Source organism: Lissotriton helveticus, chromosome 9, assembly GCF_964261635.1.
Source record: "Lissotriton helveticus chromosome 9, aLisHel1.1, whole genome shotgun sequence".
Lineage (NCBI taxonomy): Eukaryota > Metazoa > Chordata > Amphibia > Caudata > Salamandridae > Lissotriton > Lissotriton helveticus.
The window spans coordinates 257,292,780-257,312,049 of NC_136070.1; the positions used below are offsets into that span (position 1 = coordinate 257,292,780).

The window sequence follows — 19,270 nt, forward strand, 5'->3', positions numbered from 1 at the left end:
CTCAGCCTCGGACGAGGCCACCGCCTGTCCCGAGGGCCGAGAGGGACTCGGGGATGCGACCCGAGCCCTGGCAACCTCCCGCGACACCACAGGGACTCCTGCAGGAGTTTGCGGTGAAGCAGAGGCACCGTGGTCAGAAGGAGGGACCCCCAAAGGGCCGCACCCTAACGGCACCACATCCTCCAAACCTGCATCCGAGCCAGCCAGGGCTGAAGGCTCCGCACACGGCAAGGGATTCGCAGACGTCCCAGGAGGGGAAGGAGGAGGAGGAGAAGCCAGCGAGGCCTGCAAAGCCGCAGCATTTGTCTTCATCTGGGCTCTAGACACCCCACACCGGGAAACTGCGGGTAGGGGGACGACGAGCTGGGTCGCACCACCCGCGGAGAGCCTGCGCCCCCAACAGGCGGTGAACCAGCCCTCGGGGACAAACTGCGACACTTACCGACAGGTGAGCGACGCTCCTGCAGCCTGGGAGAAGGCCGATGTCGAAGACGGAGGTGGCGACTCCTGAAACCCTCTGCAGAGGCCGGGCGTGGTGATGACATCGACCTGGACATGCGGGCTGAAAGAAGTTTCATCTGGCGCTCCCGCCGGGACTTCGGTTTCATCTGCTGGCACGACTCACAATCAGTGGAGTCGTGGGGTTCCCACAAACACCCCATGCAGATGGGGTGAGGATCCGTCGCCGACATCTGGCACGCACAAGACGAGCACGTCTTAAAGCCCGAAGGCATTCGCACACTGTTCCCACACACACGCGACAAGCGAAAGGAAAAAGGACCAAAACAGACCAGAGCACAGTCGTATCCGTGCTGCATGCGGAAAAGGAAAAAACTGACGTAGGCTCGCTGGGTGAGACTTATGTGACCTCGCTGACGTCTCGTACGCAGACGTCAGGCTGGAGTGGCGTGGTGCTGTTCCCCCAATCCCTGCCCCCCCCCCCCCCTTTTGCTGGGCAAAAAGTTTCCGGATCCAGTCTCACGCCTGGGGATAATTCTACGTTAAGAAATCTGCGGCTAGTAGTCTCTATCAGATTAGCTAGACGTTTGAATAGACTGAGGGAAGGATGTCAAGATGGAAAGAGTGGATGGATGGAGAGAAAGATTGATGGGATGGAATGATGAATAGAAGAATGGATGGAGAGGATGAAGGGATATTTAGAAAATAAGTAAGAATGGATGGAAAGATAGATGTGATGAATGGCTGGAGAAAATGATGACTGGAGGAAGAGAGAGAGAGATGGGTGGAGAGAAGGAATTAAGGATGGAGAGATGGATGGATGACCAATGGAGTAGTGAGGTGTGGAAGTCGCCATTTGGGCAAATTGTTTTCAAAATTCCCTTGGGGAAGCAAATTAACAATACTGGGGTTGCTCACCTCACTCACTGTCAATTAGGATATAGTTCAAAGTGGGTGGTGTAGGAAGCTGGCTCTGTATATACTATACCAAAGTAAGATATAGTTTGCGCAGAGTCCAGTGGATCCCCAGAGGCTTCACAGAAGTTAAAGTAGAAAATACTAAAAGATCTATTGTGGTAGTGTGGTCGAAAAGTTAGGCTTATTAGAGGGCTGTGTTAAGTATTTGTAGTTCACACTCAGGCAAGGAATTATTTCACACACTCATAGACTGAGTCCAAGCCCAATTGTTTTGTATAAAAAACTATTACTTTGTTATTTTATTTTAGAACCAAGAGGAACTCAGTTGCAGGTAAGTAACAGTTTCAAGAGTAGCAATGCTTTTCAAATACAGTAGGTATTGTGTTGTAAAGGCACAGAAGTACTTTACAGGAGTATTAAAAATACTTTGGCAATGTCAATCAAACCGTAGCAAACTTAACAAATGTAAGAGATAAACACTTAGGGCAATAGGCAGAAATGCAATGCAATCCTTAGGGAGGAAAATAGTTATATGCATTTACAGGTAAGTACTCCACTTACACATCCATTCTTCAGGGGTTTGGACCAACACTGGGCAAGGATCAGATCAAGGTAGGTACTGCACCATCAATGGCACTGGAGCGGCCGGGTGCAGAGGTCAATGGGCCCAATGTTAGTCAATGAAGACTAGGGGCACCCACAAGAGGTGTAGTTTGCAGGTAAGTACTGAGGTTTCAGCGCACAGGCCTCTAGGGTTAAAGCAAGCACAGGTGGGGCCACAAGGCAGCACCGACCTTACACCACCAGCGGCCCAGGGGTGGCTGAGTGCAGGGTGCAAATTAGCGACAGGTGCACAATGCAGGCAAATGGGAATCTCGGTTGTACAATGAGGCTGCAGGCTCAGGCCAGGAGGCTGGACAAAGGTGACCACTAGCTGGGCAGGTAAGTTGAGATGTTGAAGGAGGGCTAGGCACCATCGGCTGGGCTCCCAAAAGTCAGGGGGTGAGGCTGCAAGAGTGCCTTTAGGTGTCGAATTTTCTTTACCAGAGCCGGTCGCGATCAGGGTGATCTTTCGAGATGAAGCTGCAGGCGTCTTTGTGGAGTACAGGAGAGGTCAACCAACACTGGATTCGAGGTCAGGATCACTTGGGAGACTTCAGAGGACAGGTGAGCCACTCAGACCGGGCTGCGGACGTCGGGTGCAGAGTGGGCAGGGATCATGTTCCAGCTGGATCCGAAATCCTTGAAGTTGGATTCTTCTCGACAGAACCGCTGTCTTTGGAGATCTGGTCTTTGTTGAAGAGTGGGCAGTCTTCCTCGGGTTCTAGAAGTCGCTGGCACAGGACAGGCGTCGACTACTTTGCAAAGTCTTTATAGCTGGAGACAGGCCAGTAGGGTTGGGGCTACGTCAGTCGTCGCCTTTAGGCTTTGCTGCACAGAGTCTTCTTCCATAGGTTGTAGGAATTTGATGATCAGGGTAAAGGGGTGCCCCTAAATACTGAATTTACTGGCAGATCGTAGCCAATGGATTACTTGCGTTTAGGATGACTACGCCCTTAGTATGGCCCCTCCCTTTGGGGAGGGGGCATTCCCTAATCCTAATAGCTAAATTCTTTCCATCCAACATGGAGGATTTTCTAAGAAGGGGGTCACTTCAGCTCGGGACACCTTAGAGGTGGTCCTGTCTGAGAGGGGACACACCTCTCCAGACTACTAATTTTCCCGCCGACCTTGCTGCCAAAAGAGGGGCTTGGTAAAGGGGGCGGGCATCTCCACTAGCTGGATTGGCCCAGGCTAGCATAACAAAGGGCAGGAAGTCTTTGACGCTCACCGCTGTGAATGCTGTTCCTGCTTGGGGGTAAGCGAGAAGCACCTCCACGCCGAGCAGGCTGTGTTCCTGTCCCACAAGTGCTCCCACCTCAGGGGTCAGAACCATATCTGTGTGTTGCTGGCTTGTGCAGAACAATCAGCTGAACACAAGGCAGATGGTCATTTTTCAGGAGGCATCTCTAAGATGCCATCTGAGTGCATTTAGTAATAAATCCAGTACTGTTATCAGTGTGGGTTTATTATGCTGAAAAGTTTGATACCAAATTTCTTAGCATTCTGTAAAGCCATCATGGAGCTGAGGAGTTTGTGATACAAGCTCCCAAGCCCATGTACTCAATATGGCTTCACTGCACTAACATTGTCTAAGAATGGACTTAGACACTGTAGGGGCATATTGCTCTTGCAGCTGTACCCTCACCTGTGGTATATATTCGAGTCATTCGTGCAAAGTGGAGTTTTTCCAGTCAGCAAGATGCCATCCCAATTCCACTGTAGACCGCGTTTCAGCTGCCGATAGCAAAGGAATAGCACAGGCTCCAGATTCAATTATTCTTCCAAACCTTGAAATGATTTAAATGTGCTGTATTGAATGATATGGTTAACATAGAGGACACCCTTCTGTGACCACAAGGGCCAATTAAGAGTTTCTGTTCTGCTATCGTAGTTTAATCTATGTTCCCACAAATTGTTGGTTCTTGAGATGATGGGGCTGTGCCTCATTGGCTCTGTGGCATACTTCCTGTATATAAGTGATGTGATTTGATGCCCCCTTGAAGAAGATTCTCCAGTAGTACAGAGTCTAGGGTCTGAAGTTCAGCATGGAAGTACAAATGGCGCTGCACAAAACGTGTAGCCATTTTACACAAGTCTATACTTGGGAGGCGTAGGCCTCCCACTGCTGTACCAGCATACAACTTAGCCTTTAATAGCTGTGGAGTCTATCCTTGCCAAATATATTTCCTGATCTAGCTATCAATTTGGCAAAGTTGTGTAGAGCTGGGTTGGGGTAGTGTTCCGAAAACATAGTTGAAGCGAGTTGCCTCTACCATTTTGATTGTTTGTCCCCTTCTCCAAAAGGAGATTTGTAGATGTTTCCATTTGGCAAAGTCCTCTAGCATCTGTTCCTGGAGGATGTCCTTTTTGTCAGGAGGGTGTCCATGTTGTCTTTTATCATCATTTTTAAGTTGCTACTCATGCGAATACCCAGATATTTCATTTTCATCAGTTTCCAGTGGAAAGAGAAACCATAGAGGGATTGAACTGTAGTGACTGTGGACATGGGCAATGTCTCACTATTTGACCAGTAAATTTTGTATTCAGTGAAGACGGAAAACCGGAAATGGTCTCCATAAGAGTAGGTATAGAGCTACTGGGGGTTGACAGTTTCATCAAAATGCCATTAGCAAATAATCTCATTTTTAAATTGCTTGCCGACATACTGATGCCTTCTGATTCATAATATGTACTTATTCAGTCGAGTCTATGGATGAAAGGGTATTATTGACTGTGATTCCCTTGCTACCCTGTTTACATCCCTCATATAATCTCTTCTGTTGGTCCTTTCTGGTCGAGTCCCATTCTGATGCATGTGATTTTTTAAACATAATTCTCGTTTGTGTTCTTTAAACCAATTGTTCATCTGTGTGTTTGCAGGAGACTTTGCACAGTAGAGTATGGTACCTGTGGTGGTGACCGGCGAATTTTCAAATTTACGACTAGGCTTGAGCATGTAATCTGCAGATTTTGCGTGTTACGTGAAATTCCTGAAATTACACCACTTCACGTAATTATGTGCTGTCGGTGGTACAAATTTATTGTGAACACACGGAAACAACATAATGTGAGCAGTTCTTGTCGTTTTTTGTTTGTATGCATTTTAGTTTAGCACAAAATACTTCCTTACGGCACAAATTGACGCAAGGGCGCATTTCGTGCTAAAATATAGGGCAAAATTATATATTTGTATTCTGTGTATAATGCATAATTTTGTGCAATTTTGCTAAAACTTCACATAATTTAGCGAAAGCAAACTACATGAATTCTGCACCCTCCTAGTCATGACCTGCATGTCACACTAGATGACAGCAAGGCATGCTTAACTCACTGAGTTGTCTTGCCATCATCATATGATCAGATGTTTGGGTACAACACCATAAACTAGGGACAGCTTTGTATTACCATGCAAATCTTCATAGGTCCATGTGAAGCCTTAAACACCCACGTTCAACTCATATGCCAAGGTACAATCTCTTCAGACACAGCACAGCGATACATGCTCAGATACCTCTGCCCAGGCAGATTGATGGCAAAATATTCAGCAACCACTTGCGCTGCGTTCTAGTCTGTCATTTTTGTCCAATTGCACTACATCAGACATGGATCATTTGCATGTGCAAATCAGTCTTAGACATGCTGCCAACAGAAAACTCCACGCCAAACTGCTCTTCCATGTCCCTTTCTAAAAGAAACCGAGCATGCTCCAGCTGGTTTCAGTCTTGCTTGGTCATATGGCACATCAAAATCATGGCCCTTTTTCGAACATACCTGTTGCACTTAGGCTGTCACAATAAAACAACAAAAATGGGATAGGTGCAATATTTCCCTAAAACTAAGCCGCTGACAACCGTTCGGGCTGCATCCCAGTACATCCTTTATTTAGCCCTCTGTGCCACCCCAGGCAGGGAAAAACCATATGCAAATTAGTCATGGTTCTTCTCTTGTGTGATCCTGTACTTTGTGTACCATGGGGTCCAAGCTGCGCCTCATGGATGAGGCCCAACAATGCTGAAACCAGTCTCTGTTTGCTTGTCTTCCTTTTTAGAGGGGACCTGGCCTTGCAGTCTGGGTCTCACATACTCCTGTACCGAGGTGCCACCACTGTAAGCTAGGAACAACCTCAAATGATACTACATAGGTACATAAGCTCATGCACACTCATATGCTAAGGATCCCCAATTATATGTCCTGATACAATCTGACATATACAGTTATAACTTTACATTCATCAGTACTGCCGATCAGCTCAGGCACAGAACAATCGGCTCAGGCATCTTCCAAGATACCCTCCAGTTCTCAGACTCTCCAACTGCTGAAGAAGGCAAACCTCCAGATGACCTTGCCAACTATGGCTAATTCTACACCTCCCTGTCCTGGGCAAGCTTGCCAGAAGATAACTGTGGTGCAGTGCCCAAGACTTACACCTTCCTACAGAATGGCCAGTCAAAGTGTATGTCTCAAAGCAGCACAGAACAAGCAACCATCCAGGGGGTTAATTACGTCCTCCTCCAGCTCAAAACAATATAGACCTCCTATGCTATAAGACACATATAAGACACATATATATATGTATTGCCTCTTTTGCCAACATAGCCCAGAAAGCCTTTGTGTAGACCTACAAGAGGAGGCTTCTGTAGTTCTTGAACGCCCTTGCCATGTTGCCGCTAAGTTGCCGCTACCCACACTGCTACAACTGTGAGTGTGTAAACAAGTAGTAGAGAACAGTTTCTACAATGCCTAGTTGCGGAACATAACGTTGATCAAGGATTGAGTCACTGCAGAGTATACCTGTTGCTGGAGCGTTGATGCTCCTTGTCCGGCCTACTGGTGGGACAGAGACCATTCCAGTTGTGCAGGCAGCTGCTATCGGCTTCTTAACTACTCTGTTTCTGTTGGCAGGTGCCTAATATATAAGCTAGTTTAGCATCTTTTTAATTCCTATCTCCTTGGTTACCACTGCCACAAATGTGCACTTTTTCCATGTGCTCCATCTATTGTATAGTCAGATCACTGGAAGAAATTCTGCCTTTCTTCCTATATAGGTCTTGAGGAAATTTACTAAACTCTCGGTCTCCCTATGCATTTGTAACCTTGGTCAATTTCACTATAGCGAAGAACAAAGAAACATTTTGATCTGCATAAATTATATTTCTCCTCTCATATGAACTAAGTGAGCTTGAGAGATTCCTGTTACATTGCCAAACTCTTGCTTCTGTTTATAATTCAGATTTGTAAATGGTAAACAAGGCTCTTATTTTTCAGCTCTCAAGGCTGTAGGAGATTTATAGACCCCACAACTGAGCTAAGGGTCCACGTCCCTGACTAAGTATATAGTATTTCCTCACTATATCGATGCTCTATGTCGTATCACAACAATATTGTATCGAACTATCCACTACATTCCATGGTAAGTGTAGATGAGTAGATATGGAGTTAAGAACAATAAACATACTTAGGCAGCATTAGGCAATGTAGCGGAAGTGACATTTTTGAAGACTAATTTTTTTGACCTTGATATAGTGTCATACAATTAAGTATACAAGACATGGGACAATGCTGGGAGTGTCAAGATGGCGGTCGCACTATATCCGTCATCCGCTGCCATCTACGAGCCTTCAGGGACCCAAGCACCCTGCACAGCACCGGCGGAGTGCCTCTGGATTGGTCTGAAGTGATTCTGACTGTCGAGGGGTCAAGGGGTCCCATTTGCTGGCCATATAGTGAAGACCTTGCTCTCACTCAATATGGCAGCTGACGCAGGAGTCAGGCTAATGAACCAGGGCCGGCCTAAGGCATGTGCAAGCTGTGCACCTGCACAGGGCCGCCAAACCCCAGGGGCCGCCACGCCAATATATATCCTTAGATACATATTTGCGTGGCGGCCCCTGGCTGGGATTTGGCGGCCTCGGGCCCCCTACCTACACTCCCTGCTCAGGACCTCCGTGAGCCTAGAGCCGGCCCTGAATGAACCACTGAGTCCCAGTGAGTGCCGCGCTATCTTAGGACAGGGACTTCAGTTTCAAAATCCCTGCCTCTGACCGTCCGAGGGGGTTGCTCCCTGCTTCTCTTTGTCCATCAGAAGGAGGGGTTAGGCCCTGGGGATTGCTGGGCCAAATAATTGAGTACATAAAGAAGGTGCCTGTCCCTCAAAATTATTTTAAAGAATTATTTGATATAAGGAAAGATAAACAAAACGTTATACGTTTATCTTGGCAATTGTTTATGCCTTTTATTTTAAATGCTTATTTATGCTTTAAACATGTTGAATCATCAAGAAAGACACATCATCCTTATTACAGGGTGCCACATTATTAAAACATATTTACAAAAAACAACAGTGAATTGTGCATTTATCAAAATCTATAATAAATCATACAAGTGTTGTGTATTTTTTTTAAAAACCAAACAAAAACAAAATGTCATGAACATTTCTTAGGACGTATAAGATCTTTCATATAACGTTGCCCAATATACAACTTGTTGACAACAAAAATAGCCTTGGCCAGCAAATTATTCGAGCTGATAGCCATATACCAAAACCAAAGAGGGATCTAATAGCACAATGGAATCTTAAACCTATTTGTGGATACCACAAATGTGGGAAGTGCATAGCTTGCAATTCCACTATAGAAGGTAATGAATTCATTCATAATGACATCAAATGGAGACATGAGAGTTTTACTAACGGCAGGACAAAAAAATGTAATTTATGCTGTGGTATGTCCGTGCAATAAAATATATATTGGGAAAACATGTCAGCAAATCAACTCAAGAATCACACAACACAGATCTAGGATTAAGAGAGAGGTACTGACGGCACCAATGGTTGAACATTTTTTGACTGAAAACCATACTGAAAATGATTTCCGTTGGACGGTCCTAGCTGGGATTGATCCCAAACATCGATCGCCCTGTATTGAAGGTGCTTTGCTACGCAAAGAAGCATATCTGATCATGAAATTTGACAACATTAATCGGGGGTTGAATTGCATGAGCGAACTCAATAGGGTATGAAATCCATCCTCCAGAATGCTTAAAATGGCTTCTCCGTTTCTCTAATTATTTTTTAGTTGACCGGGAGATAACCATTTCCAAAATTCAGCAACCAAAGATGCACTATAAAAATTAGAATTGATTTTTATGAACCTTAAAATACATCTATTTGTTAAACGGCTTATTTAGACTGCAAATCTCAAAATGCATCATGCCTTAACAGGCTTGATGCTGCACTGTTATTGGTTCAGCGGTCAACATTTGAAAATATGGCGTTCTAGCTTGCTCAGCCGACAATTGGAAACAAGCATTTACAATGCAATAGGTCTCGCAGCATTTAATTTAGAGCTTTTAACATTATTTTGTGACCAAGTTCTTTGTAATGAAATGATAATGCTTAATATTATTTGTTCGCGCCGCCGTAGACAAAGCAGAAATATATTAATACAGAGTTGTGAGAAGTCTGCTTTACATATAAAACCGCGCGCGACCGGCTCCGATCGCTTTCGCTTTCCCCACCGGAAGTCAGGCAATGTCGCCTGTGACGGGGGCGGGGCCGCGTCAGGACCGGAAGAGGAGGCATGCGTATCGCGGCCCGGGGCTCCTGTGAGCAGTGGAGAACCCCGGGCCCGCCAGCAGGAGGTTAGGCGACTGTTGCGGGGCTCCCTTGACCAAGAGGGAGCCCCGTGAAAGGAGCTGGCAAGAGCTGCAGCGGCGGAGTCCCCCGAGATTGCCCCGGTAAGTTAGAAAGGGCTGGGGGGTGCGGTGTGCGGTGTGCGGGGGGGGCGAGGGGGGCAGCACTCGTGTGTCTGTGTGCGTGTGTATGTGTGTGTGGGAGGCTGTATGTGCGTGCGTGCGTGCGTGCATGGGCGCTTCTGTGTGTGTGTGAGAGTGCGCGTGCTCGTTTGAAATCGCCTCCAAGGCGATGCGCGCGGCCAGCAGTGTCTCCTGGAAAGGAGACACGGCAACAATAGGCTGTCGGCGGACACGCGCTTCCGCACGTGCAGCCGAGACCTAAAAAGGAACTGACCTCCGAAATTCTAAACGGAGACGCTAAGGTGAGATTTCTTCTCCTTTGCAACCGGAGAACTTTGTCTGAAACTGTTGACTAAGCGTTCCACTTATCACGCATTTCTCGCTTCTTACAGCGTCGCATGCAAATAATCCCGTAAGCGGTAACCGCACTAATTCAGAAAAAGGCACACTATGCCAACAGTGAGTATTGTTTTCTCTTAAGCCTGGCACGTTAAAACTGAATGCGTGCTTAAAGATTAAAGCACGGTTACCTTTCTCTTTACAGAATCATTCATTTGTTTCTGATTCGTGTATATTTGGCTAAACGAAAGGAACCGGCGACTGTCCTGATCTGCATCTGATATTTTACAAAGGAGGTAAAACGTGATTAGAACCTTTCCTTTTTACAAAAAAATGTTTATGTGACTATGAGAACAAAATCTGATAAAACTGCATTTTGTTGCAGAACCAAACCACCAGCAATTTCGACACTTTCAACATTTTTAAATCCACTAGCTTCGTGAAAATATCAAGGTATGTGGTCCTGACTTATGCGAAATATATGAAAAAACACCTTTGAATAGATAGAGGTAGCGATTTATATAAAATTCTACATTTTTTGTTTTTCTTGTCACGAATAGTGGTTTAATGAAAACATCAACACAGCCCTGATGAGAGTCCGGTGACTTTGAACCAGAACTCGAAACGCGTCGGCAACGGCATTTATTCCGTGATTAATCAGATAACTGGATACATATCCCCAAAATTCCTTGATTAAAAGAGACAATTAATAGGTTTCTTATAACAAGGCTATTTTTGTTGTCAACAAGTTGTATATTGGGCAACGTTATATGAAAGATCTTATACGTCCTAAGAAATGTTCATGACATTTTGTTTTTGTTTGTTTTAAAAAAAAATACACAACACTTGTATGATTTATTATAGATTTTGATAAATGCACAATTCACTGTTGTTTTTTGTAAATATGTTTTAATAATGTGGCACCCTGTAATAAGGATGATGTGTCTTTCTTGATGATTCAACATGTTTAAAGCATAAATAAGCATTTAAAATAAAAGGCATAAACAATTGCCAAGATAAACGTATAAAGTTTTGTTTATCTTTGCTTATATCAAATAATTCTTTAAAATAATTTTGAGGGACAGGCACCTTCTTTATGTACTTCTCCGTGTCCATCAGCAGCCTCACACAGAGACTCCCATGCACTGCTGCACAGGCCCCCTGAGGCCTTCCCGGCCCTGAGCAGTGGTTTGAAGGCGTCTGGCCCCACTGCCTCCCTAATCGGCGACACCCTGACCCAGCCTTGGAGACACTGTGGCAGCCCTGTTGGCTAATTACCACTTCCCGCGCAGCCTAACCAGCGTCTTTGCCGATAAATGGCCTGGGGGACTGCGTCTGGAGTGGAACCGACGACAGGGGATCCGATCGTGGGGTCTTGCTCTGAGGAAACGGAGTGGCCCCTGCATCATGGGCCCTGGAAGAGGTGTGGCGCCGCGGCCAGGGCGACTGACGCTGGAATCTGGGGACCACGGTTCGATCCCCGGCTCCGGCGGCAGGTCAGCCCAGCACCATGTGACTCTGGGCAATAGCTCGCTTAATCTTCCAGACGGCCCCCCAGCGCCTAGAGACCCTTACGGGTGATTGTGCGCTTTACAAATGTGGACTTTACTTTACTTTCAGCTCTGCAAGGGTCTCCCCACATGCCTCATAATCACCCAGTGTGCACGTTGATCAATTTCATATCAATTGAGGCAGCGAAACAATTCTGGCAAACCACGATGACCAGGGTATACAGATGGGGAGACAGACACAACAAACTGATATACTGGCTGGCCTCCCACCCGCTAGAAATTAGGATAATACCAGAAATTAGGGATAAACATGGCCATACTCAGCATGCTCTTCGTGATATTTGGAGATTCACATACTTGACCAACCCTCATTGGTCGATGAAATAGGAGCAGCCACTTCAGCTGTAGCTTCTGGGAAGACTCCCAGTCCTGACAGATTTCCTACGAAATACTACACAAGGGTTAGGGATATCCTGTTGCCCCGACTCCTCGCACACTATAAAGAGGTGACTAAGACTAGCACCTTCCCACCTGTACCAGACACGGCCACTATTGTAATTCTTATGAGGACACAGCCTCCATCAACCTCCTGTGCTGAATACATTTATTAATGGCGAGGTCAAGATATACGCTAGCATTCTGGCTACCAGACTCAAACAGGTCCTCCGCCCTCTTGTGCACCCTGACCAGTGTCGCTTTATGCCCGCCAGAAGTACCCAGTACTGCCTTTGACGTCTCCACATTGCTGTAGCTCACCGTTATCAGCGCCCACCTCATCTAGCGTTGCTCCCTATTGACTTTGAGAAATCTTTTGACATAGTGGACTGGGCTTATTAAGAACACATATTAAGAGCTGGCTTTGACCCCCTTTTCCGAGGGTTTGTCCAGGTGCTTTATTCTAACCCCACGGTACGTGTTCAGATCAATGGTGTGCTCTCCTACGCCTTCCCTATTCAACGGGGGACCCGACAAGGATGTCCCCGTCTCCACTCCTGTTTGCTTAGTGAGCGAGTAGCTTGTGTGCCTCATCCGAGGTGATGCTCAGATACAGGGTAGAAGTGGAATGGAGGTCAAGAGGACCGAATTGCCCTTTATGTGGATGATGTCCTCCGCTTCCTGGTTGACCCTGCGATGAGTGGCCGACAGTGCCTGCAGCTCCTTCAGCATTTTAGAGATGCTTCGGGCCTACATGTTATACCAGCTAAATTGGTCTTAGTGCCTTTGGCTCCGACTCAAGACTGTATAGACTGGCAGGATAACATCCCCATATGCCACCTCAGCTCCCGATATCTGAGAATATGGGTGGCGCTCCACCTTGAACTCACCTGGTCTTTTAACCACGCTCCCATGGTGTGAAAGCTAAAGAGGACCTATACAAATGACATAACCTGCTGTTATACATGATGGGTAGGATTGCTCTACATATAATGATGGTGCTGCTGAGATTCCTTAATCTTTTCAGAACCTACTGATACTCCTACCTCGCCAATGGTTTCGCGAGATGTATAATCTTGCATCATCGTTCCTCTGGCATAATTCTAGGCCTCATTTAGCCCTCTGTCACTGCCAACATGCTCAATGCAATGGAGATCTACGGATACCCAACCTTTACCTATACTACCTCACATCCTACCTTTTGATGATCAATGACTGGCTTAATGGGGGTGGCCTGACCCTGCCTGCTGGCTGGAATTGACGTTCCTGGGATTCCCTAAGATTATGGCTACATTATATGGATCCACATACTCTGCTGATATCCCGAGGTGACTCTGGTGGTCTTTTTGGCCTGGAGGGCCGTGCTTCGACACATTAAGTGTGATATGAAGCTCACACGCCACACCCCCTTGTGGCACGGTACGTGGTTGAGGAAGTGTCCGCACAGGTTTTGGGAAATGGGATGTCATTGGGATATTGCAACTAGACGACATATTGTCTGCGACCCACTTGCACTCCTTTCAGGAGCTTCAAGACTCCTACGCACTCACCTCTTCTAAGTTTCACAAATACTTACATCTACACCATGCATTACATGTACACTTAGCCAGTGACGCCTCTCTTCCTGAATTCAGTCCCATGGAAGCCAAACCCCTCATGGGTGCACTGGACAAGGGATGCATCTAACAGTTTTACCCCACCATTATTATAAATGGCCCTGGTATGCGGTAAAACCTTGGAGCACGCTGGGAGAATTGGTTGGGGGCCCCTCAAAGATAAAGACTGGCGAGACGCCATGATGGCGCCTCGTGTCATAATTGTCTCCTCCTGGCTCCGTCTGATCCAAACCTATTATCTCTACTGTACCTATCTCACCTCAGACCAGGTTACACCGGGCAGGCCTTATTTCTGCTCCCACCTACCACTGCTGTTCCAATGCCCCTGTTGATTTCTACCGCATGGTATGGTTATGATTGGTGATCCAAAGATTCTGGAAGTCAGGTACCAGGGAACTTTCTGAGGTACTGGGCTGGGAGGTGCAACTCTCCCCACTGATGCTGCTGCTTGGGGTTATGGAGGGTTCCGATGGCTCGAAAGCAGATCAGGCATTTTTGGGTATGGCTAACATGGTGGCTAAACGTGACATAGCAGCCCAATGGAAAAATCTGGCTCCCCCCACAGTGGCGGCAGGGAGTGGATTTGTGTGCACAACAATAGAACCCCGTAAATGAAGCCAGGGGATGTCCCTCGAAACTGCATATGAGGGAAGTGGCTAAATATTTGGAATGAGCCTTGTACAATACTGTATTTTTTGCCTTTATGATCTTGTCTTCTATAGAGCAATTTACTTTGCAAAATTGTCATTTTTTATGCATCTGTCTTACAGTGTAATTGATATTTACCCTTTTGTGTCATCTTAGTTGTGTATTTTCACAATGTAAAAACTCAAATTGGTTATCAAAAAAAGTATACAAGACATGGAAATCTTACCCGCAGTGTTTCGGAACTGAATTCCTTTTGAGTCTGGCCGCATTCCTGAAATGAAGAACAGACAAAACTATGAGAGGTCTACTAAACTTTGAAAGCAATTTAACAACCAGCACAACAAAAAGGCAAGTCATTATTTAGAAAGCTTGGCATGACTGAAACCTTTTTCAACAACTGCTGTGAGAAACAGACATCAGTCTTCACAGGTCTGAAATATGTCTACCTCCACAGGTACCTGTACATGGACATACCCAAACCTTCTGGTACACGTCACTGAAACAAATGTTCATGTGCACACTCTCTCGAGTGTCAGTGGGTACCACAATGCGGGCATAACCAAGGCGCAAATGAAGATGACTCCTTTTATATTCAGACCCCAGACGGGGTTGCCTTACATTGAGAATGCTTTTTGGAGTAATAAACTGGACTGGAGCATGTCTGGAATTTCTCTCATGGGTCGGAGCCAATAGTGGGTATGTGGATTATGAGATCCAGTAACAGCTTCCAGTTGCCTCATTCTTAATCATGGAATGGCGCTATCTCAGGTACTATTTCCCAACACGGTTTAATGGTCAAACTCTTCTGTAATCTACCCTTTAACCTCAGGTTTTATAGGTTCTGATAAGGATTGACTGACTTGCCTCAAAATTGCTACTCTGGTAAAGTTTCTACCACACTTGTCTCACTGTTCTAGGCTAATTAAAAACAAATGTCCTGTTGAATCATTGTTAGTACACTATATTTTGCTGTGACCCAGTGAGATATTCCAATTCATTTACTAGTCCAACTAGCCTTGTATTAACCTTGCTCGGTGTGTGAACCATCCTTATATTTTTAAATTTTCAAATGCTTTTCACATGGCTAGTGTTTTCTTATCAACATTTTCCCAATTCCCAACATGCCCACCACTACATTTTCGCTCTGGAAGATAAAATCAATATCAATAACAAATTGGTAGTGTGATGATCAGAGAGTCCTTGTTCACCATGTCTTATCATCTGAGCAAGGGCTAATCCTGGAGACAAAAGACCCACTGGCAAAGATGTTCAACCCTCTCCAGAGAGTATCAGGTCCTCCTGCAAGAAACTTTGGAAAGAGTCCAAATGGTGCATTTTATAGCACACTTTTCCCGAAATATTGGCTATAGAGCCATAGGTTTCCCAAACAGCACAGTAGGGGAGCTACTAAATACTAAAGGGTCTGCACATACATTACAAGAGACCGCGAGGATTAGCAGGCTTGCTGTGAATTTCTACCCTACACAGTCTGGAAGCCTTACTTCAGCTCTACCATAGAGTGGGCAATCTCTTCCAAAATTGTTACTGTATACCAGCCAACATAAATTGTTCTTGTGCCCCTAATAGGTGACTTGAAGTCATCAACATTCATGTAAAGTGCCATGCTTTTCAGTCTTGACTGTAAGACTCGAGGATCCCCCTCATCGGATCTTTTTGTCTTCTCACAGTATTTGTCTAAAAGCCACTATGTAAACTATAATCCTCATAAGCCCTTTTCATAAAGACAGATCTCAAATATTAAGATAGTGGTAAAACCCTGGGATATTGATATTTAGGTTCTCTCAATGAGGGTTTCATATAACAGTTGGGACAGGTGAGGTGATAGCAGGGGTCAGTGACATAATATCAAGCACACAAATATCATGACACACAAATATCTTGTCAAAAATATTGTTGACACAAATATAGTGTTTCTATACTTATAAAGTTAAGTACAAAAATCTCGAGTTAAAAATATTGTTTACACTAATATCGTTAAAAATAAGACAAAGATTTAATTTTTCAATGAATTCAGTATAAAATAGTCAAATTTAAACATTTGAATACATAATTATAATGTATATTGCATAAATGTAACATTTATTATAAATACATGTATACTTATGCAAACATACACACATAAAAACATGTGTGTATGTTTATATATACATATCTATAACAAACTACTAATATTAAATACATGTTACATTATATTAAAATGTGTTTATTTACTAATATAAAAAGCATAAACATATATATATATATACACACACACATATATAAACACATAAAACATTTCAAAATTATAAAATAAAAGCAAATAAAAATAAGAAACATTTACAAAAAATATTAGTTAAAAAATTTAAAAATGATACACACACAAACACATATATATATATATACACACACACAGATAATATAACATTTTACAAATAAACAATAATATTAGCTATATTTAAACCATAATAAAAATATAGTAAACTCTGTAAAAAAATAGACATACTATTTCCACTGCAGTCTGTGCAACAGTAGGGAAAGCGTTGGACTCCGGAGAGGTAAAATTGACTATTCCCACTCCACTGTGTGCAACAGTAGGGAAAGCACAGGACACTGGAGGGGTATAATTTACTATTCCCTCTCCAGTTGGTGCAACAGTGATGAAAGTGTTGGATTACAGAGTGGTAACAATTTACTATTCCCACTCCAGTCTGTGCAACAGTAGGGGAAGCGTTAGACTCTGGATGGGTAAAATGTACTATTCCCACTCCAGTCTGTGCAACAGTAAGGAAAGCGTTGAACTCCGGAGGGAAATTGTATATACCAATTTAAAAAACAATTAAATACTTTAAATATTGTGGTAAAGTGTTAATAATTATTTTCAAATTCAAATGATTGGTATTAGTTTTTTTTACATTTACATATTAATTGATTATTGAATATGAAAAATACATTTTATTCCCACAACCATGGCACCACACAATTAAAATATAATTAAAATGAAAAAGATAACACAACTTACATATTAAATAATATATAAAATGATTGTTAGTAAATGATCAATTATTTGATAATTAATTAAGATTGAATAACTTTGCACCCTGTTCCCTTACAAACACAACACAAAATATAATTATTAAACAAATTACAGAATCATGAATTACATATTTGATAAAAAATTATTGATAATGGATTACTTAACTTCGCACCCAATGCCCCTACAAACCCAACAACATGCACCCTAGACATAGCATAAAAATATAACTACACAATTTACCTAATTAATCAACTAATAAATAATTAGCATTACATTAATTAATCAATGAATACTTAATTAACTTCACACCATATACCCTATAAACCCAAAAACATACATCAAAAATATCACAAAAAAGATATAATTACACAATTTACATAATTATCAATTAACTAATTAATAACAATTCATTAATACATTACTTACCTTCCCACCCATACTCTTACAAACAAAACAACCCACACCTAAAATATCACTTAAAAAGTATAATAGTTACACAATTTGCATAATCAAATAATTAATAATATTAAAAAAATAATTATACTTTACTTCCCATCCTGTACCCCTGCAAACCTCACAACCCGCTACAACACTATAAACACTTCGCAATTGAATAAAAAATGACAAATAACATTAAAAACTATTTTTAAAAATGTTAACAATTGTACAAACACTATATAACATATACAATTAAAATATGAACTAACACACATTACAATAAAAATGATATTTTTTACGATATTAGTGCAAACGATATTAAAAACACAGATAATTTTGCAAACGATATTACTTATCTAAAAATCGATATTTCTGTCCACGATATATCCGTATCACGATATTAATGTGACACAATATTAAAAACTCGATATTTGTGCAATTCATTATCACTAACTCCATATTATGTCCAAATACTGATAGCAGTCCATTCTTCACCAGGGTAAGCGAGAGGATGGCCTTTGTGTCACAATAGTAACAGATTTTGAGAAAATTGAGACCAGTGGACTTTGGTCTGAAAATTCAACACACGGCAACGTCTTATATCCCCAAAAGCCAATGTGAGTTTGTAAAAGGTACTATCACAGGTTAGAGCAGGTTTAACTCTTGGTATCACAGACTCTTTTGGTGTACTGAGCTGTTGACTGCTTTTGCTGCTCCTTCACGTGCCTCTACAGAATCCTCCTCCAGTTCTAGGTCTTCACACTGGGTGTCCACAGAGGCATTCGGGGAAAGTTCTTCATTCTGGGCATCTTCAAACGCCTTGCTGATGGACTTATGCAGAAGAAGGTTACACTAGAGCATGGGGAATATGTGTGCAGGTTAGGACAGAATGTGTGTGTGCGTGCACGCGTAAGACCTTTTATCCGACACTGATATAGGCAACTATACTATCCACACCCTGTTTGTGAACATGCCCTGCTAGGGTGTTGAGGGGGCTAGCTGTTAAATAACTCCCACAGGAGTAAAGGTTATGGGTGGTAATGGCTCAGATGAATCCCAGCATTCCTCATCACTTTTTCATTCTTCTCAGGTCCCCAGTCCCTGCCGTACTCACGTTTGACACTCTGACCTCGTGATCTCTCCCGCTTCCTAACTTTTTCTCCACTCCTCATCTTCTGCCTTTAGAAATGAAAAATAAAATGAACTCCAGACTGAGGTGAAGAGACTTGTAATAAATTAAAATAGAGGAAACCCATATCGCTTACCTATTTAGTTTCAGGCTGTTCCTGCGGGGTCTGAAAAAGATGACAGAATATAATGTGACTGGGGATGGCTGCTCTCTAGCTGTTTGCCATTTCAAAAAGACACCCACTGTCTCATACATTCACAGACTCTTTTTTCATAGTAATTATTAATTCCTCCATCCACATTCGTTTTATTTACAAACAACTGTTCGACGCCCTATTGAATGTCTGAGCTATCAATCTGTTTGACTCCTTAATCAATTCCTTGACTGT

At 43.4% G+C, this 19,270-nt stretch overlaps 1 protein-coding gene across 2 annotated transcripts in view; it reads right to left on the bottom strand.

The window, feature by feature from the left end:
* Positions 1 to 19,270, bottom strand: part of PGF (placental growth factor) — a 185,634-nt gene that overhangs the window by 20,952 nt on the left and 145,412 nt on the right. For both annotated transcript variants that reach the window (XM_078659904.1, XM_078659905.1), the window contains 3 exons: positions 19,019 to 19,048; positions 18,868 to 18,932; positions 14,508 to 14,552 (listed from right to left, as the gene is read on the bottom strand). In XM_078659904.1, coding sequence (XP_078516030.1) covers positions 14,508 to 14,552; positions 18,868 to 18,932; positions 19,019 to 19,048 — 140 coding nt within the window. The remainder of the gene's footprint in view (positions 1 to 14,507; positions 14,553 to 18,867; positions 18,933 to 19,018; positions 19,049 to 19,270) is intronic.